The sequence below is a fragment of the Oreochromis niloticus genome, linkage group LG14 (genome assembly GCF_001858045.2).
Source record: "Oreochromis niloticus isolate F11D_XX linkage group LG14, O_niloticus_UMD_NMBU, whole genome shotgun sequence".
In the NCBI taxonomy this organism is placed as follows: Eukaryota; Metazoa; Chordata; class Actinopteri; order Cichliformes; family Cichlidae; genus Oreochromis; species Oreochromis niloticus.
The window spans coordinates 12,293,194-12,297,332 of NC_031979.2; the positions used below are offsets into that span (position 1 = coordinate 12,293,194).

Consider the following 4,139-nt stretch of genomic DNA (forward strand, 5'->3'; position numbering starts at 1 on the left):
TCTTTTTTCTTTTTTTTTTTAAAGTAACATCGTTACTTATATTGTTAAATAGTATGCAGTGAGCACGATTTATGGAGTTAAATATAAAATGAATAAATTACCTGATTAAGTCATTATGACTTAACCTAGCCATGTTTTGGTCCCTTAAAGTATGTTTATAGAATAGTGATGTTATCTTAAAATTTCTGCTGATCTCTCGGCCAGATCTCTCTTGAAAAAACATTTTTATTGTTAATGAGATTTTTTTACCCAAGGAAATAAAGGAAATATCAAAGTTACTTTCCCACAAACTCATTGCAGCTTCTACCTCCTCATTGGGATGTTTTTATTATGATTCAGAATGACTTTATTTCAATCACAACACATTTTTGTTTGACAAATTTTGGACAGATTATGGATCAACAAGTCACTTCAACAGTTTAAATTCCTGGAGCAAGTTTTTGGCACAACACTTAAGGAAGAAAAGGGCAGATACAGACATTTATGCTGCAATCATTATAGTAAGGTTATTATTAATCATTATGTCACAGTTTGCAAAGGTGAATCATGCGGAATTCTGGGAATGGACCCAAATGCAGACAATAGAGATGAAGATGTTTAACTGAAAGCGAGCCTTTATTCGTGGCTGAATGAACACTACAAAACAACAAAAACCTAAACCGGGGACAGCTAAACATGAAACTGGAACTAAACAACCTGACACCTGGAAACATGGCTGGAGCGACACTGGGGAAGATGAACAGAATAATGACACCGGGGATGATACACAGATGCTGAACCTAATCAGACGTGAGGAGACAGGGAGGAAGCAAAAGAGAATACATTGAAAGTCCGTGTCCTATGTCAAAGTAACAGAACACAGAGTAGACATAACACGGAACACAGAGGAGGCACATAAACAAAACCTAAAGACCAGAAATCATGAAATACTAAGGAACTAGGGAGCTAGAAATACTGAAAACCAAGAGACTAGCAGTGAAAAATTATGATGAAATCAAAGATCAAAGATCAGTACACACTCACAACACTGGGTCGCAGTGAAAGTACACCCACCTCAAGGGCTGGCTCCAGACAGCCCAAACCAGAAGAGCAAAACAAAAACAACCCAACCAGGGCGGATGGTGGGGGTCCAAAACAAAAAGTTAACAAAAAGCACTAGAGCTCATGGAATAGTCCAAAACAGAATATCCACAACAAGCACTGGAACTCCAGAAACAGTTCCCACACAGTTCAGAGGGCCAGCCTGGAGGATGAAAGCACAGGAGCCCAGGCCTAAAAAGTTCAGGAGGCTGACCGTGGCGCAGTTCTGGAGGCCGATCGCGGAGCCAGCAGCAGCAACGAGACAGTCCAGGGTGCCGGCCATGAAGAAAGCGGCGGCGGCACCAGTGAAGCAAGTCCAGACGCTGACCATGTGGGAAGCGGCTTTAGCAACACAGTTCAGGAGGCCACCAATGATGGCAAAGATGCTCAGCCGACGGCCTGGAAAGTGGCTGGTGACAGTGTGGTGTTGGACGTGGACGAGCAGGCTGTGGACAGCTGGATGGACTCTCCAGAGCCCCCAGCGGGAACAGACGGCTGGCACGGCTCTCCAGAGCCTCCAGCGGGAGCAGATGCAGAGCCTGCAGGTACGGAGACCTCTGGCTGAGATGAAGCAGGGCCAGCAGGTGTGGAAACCCCTGGCTGAACCGGTGGCTGAGCAGATAACTGAGCTAATAACTGAGCTAATAATTGAGCTAGCGAGTAAGCTAGTGACAGAAGTTGATGTTGTTGTAATGGTGGATTAGCAGGTGGCTGTACTAGTTCTCCTAAGCCTCCAAAAAACGAGGGAAACGGCTGGACGGGCTCACCTAAGCCTCCAACGGAGACAGGAACGGGTGCAGGCACCTGCCGCACACTAGCCGCTCCCACTTGAGGAGTAGGTACCGGTGCAGAGTTGGGCTGTGTCCTGGCTAGCCTCGCCCTGGGAACTGGCATGGGCGCCGGGGCAGACCGGACACCAGTCACTCCCACCTGAGGGATAGGTATGGGCGTAGGAGGTTGCTGGTTCATGGCCACCCTCACCCTGGGAGCCGGAGTAGGTACCGGCAACGGCTGGGCAGCTGCTGTCCCCACCCAAGGAGCTGGTACAGATGCAGAGACTAGCAGAGCTTCACCCGGCCTTGAATCCGGCGCAGGGACCAACCGGGCCCTGGCCCCCCTCACCCGGGAAACTGATACAGGTGCACCTGACTTGGTAACATGGCTTACAGTTTTTGATTTAACAGCGTTAACAGTCCTTGAGAAATGATTGTCTTTTACCTCCTCAGGAGGAGCAGAACAAAAAGAATCCTCCAAGTCCAACTCCTCATCCAAAAAAGAAATCCCAAAGCTTTCTGGGGTAAGTTTATAGTTTATGTTTGTGGGTTCTGGAGGCGCGTAAGAAAAGGAGTCACTTTTACTCACGACTGAAGGTTGCTCAGCCGGGGCAGAGCGACGGCGGCGTGAGCGCCGCCTCCTCCGGGAAGAGGAAGCCGGTGATCCAGGCAACTTGGCCTCCAGCGTGCAGAATGGCCCCCCAGAGAGACCCCCCAGAGCTAAACGAGTCCCTCGAAATATGCTTTCGTAGTCAGGGGTGAGCCATGGTTTCCACCTGATCTCGTCTTCCAGCTGGGCGAGAACTGCCTGCTGCCGCTCATGCAGTTCGAAGTCTGCTGGGTCCATTATTTGGTCAGAGCGTACTGTCAGAGTTTGCAAAGGCAAATTGTGTGGTGAGAATGAGGAGTGGACCCAAACCCAGAGAATGGAGATGAAGATGTTTAACTGAAAGCGAGCCTTTATTTGTGGCTGAATGTAACGCTACAAAACTAACAAAAACCTTAACTGGGAACCTAGAACCATAGCTAGCAAGAAACTGGGGAAGATGAACAGAATGATGAGACACAGACAGTCTGACGAAGAACAGGTAAATATACACACAAGGTAACGAGGGGAATGCACAACAGGAGGGAGACTCAGCTGAACCTAATCAGACGTGAGGAAACAGGGAGGAAGCAAAACAGAAAACATTGACATAGGACACAGACTTTCAAAGTAAAACAGGAAACACACGAACCCGGAGGCAAGGATGAAGAAGACACAGAGAACAGAGACCTGAAATGTGGGGCAGGAAGGCACAGAGTAGACATAACACAGAACACATGGAAGGCACATAAACAAAACCTAAAGACTAGAAATCATGAAATACTAAGGAACTAGGGAGCTAGGAATACTGAAAACCAAAACCAAGAGACTACCAGTGAAAAATTATGATGAAATCAAAGATCAATAATAGTACAATCTTAGGACCGTGACACATTATTTTTAATATTATTGCTATTATATAATTTTAAATTTGTTTTTAAAGTTTGCTACTAAGTTTAGCAAGAAATCTAATCCTAACCTTAACCAAGAAACCGCAGAAAAAATACAAATAAAGATAACCTGAAACAAGACTTGAATGTGCATGTGTTGTCCCTCCTGCACCCCACCTTCACCCTAATGTGGCCTTTTTTGGTCTTTTAAAGTGGAAACACACGTATACGGCATTTGTTTCAAGAATGCATACATATACATAGCTTTTCTTTTTTTTAAACCCCATACATTGGTCGTTTCCTGCAGCAGGAACAAGCTGGCCTGATGGTACAAAGCTTCTCCAATTCATGCTTCCCAAAAGTTGCACTATTCCTTTAATTCAAGGTCAACACTGCTGTGTTTAGCTAAAATGCTGGGGGTAAGTATCTAATGGCATTTGTGGTTGACATGAGGGACACCGAGTGCCCAAACCAACCACATTTTATCAGTGTATGGTGATATACTGTCAGAGTTGACGGCTGCTGATCAGACCCAGGTCAGTGTCTCAGCATGGTTCCTCCTCTCTTATCCTAATTACTTCTTTATCTCTGTTTTCTTAGTGGAGGAATCCTCCGACATAGCACCAGGAAGTTTGATTCTCCAGGCTTTTTTTTTTAAGATTAAAAGTGCTTCAGAAGTGGATCAACAGTGATCACACAATCTGAGCCAAAAACTATACGCTGGGATTTAAAACGGGTTTAAAATCAATTTGTTGTTCTCCACTTACTCAGGCATCACATTTAATCTGGTTGATCATCTTTAATCTCGTT

The 4,139-nt window shown here is 45.6% G+C and overlaps 1 protein-coding gene across 1 annotated transcript; it reads right to left on the minus strand.

Moving 5' to 3' along the window:
• Positions 1–297: 297 nt before the first annotated feature.
• Positions 298–3,355, minus strand: LOC102081540 (SH3 domain-containing protein C23A1.17-like). Its single transcript, XM_005474457.4, has 2 exons — positions 1,054–3,355; positions 298–779 (listed from the first exon to the last, which is right to left on the minus strand). The coding sequence occupies exon 1, from the start codon at positions 2,698–2,700 to the stop codon at positions 1,468–1,470; it is 1,233 nt and encodes a 410-aa protein (XP_005474514.1). The 5' UTR covers positions 2,701–3,355; the 3' UTR covers positions 298–779; positions 1,054–1,467.
• Between the last annotated feature and the right edge of the window lie 784 nt (positions 3,356–4,139).

Excerpts from the sequence above, each read along its gene's own strand:
- LOC102081540 (XM_005474457.4), bottom strand. The coding sequence starts at position 2,700 with ATGGACCCAGCAGACTTCGAACTGCATGAGCGGCAGCAGGCAGTTCTC.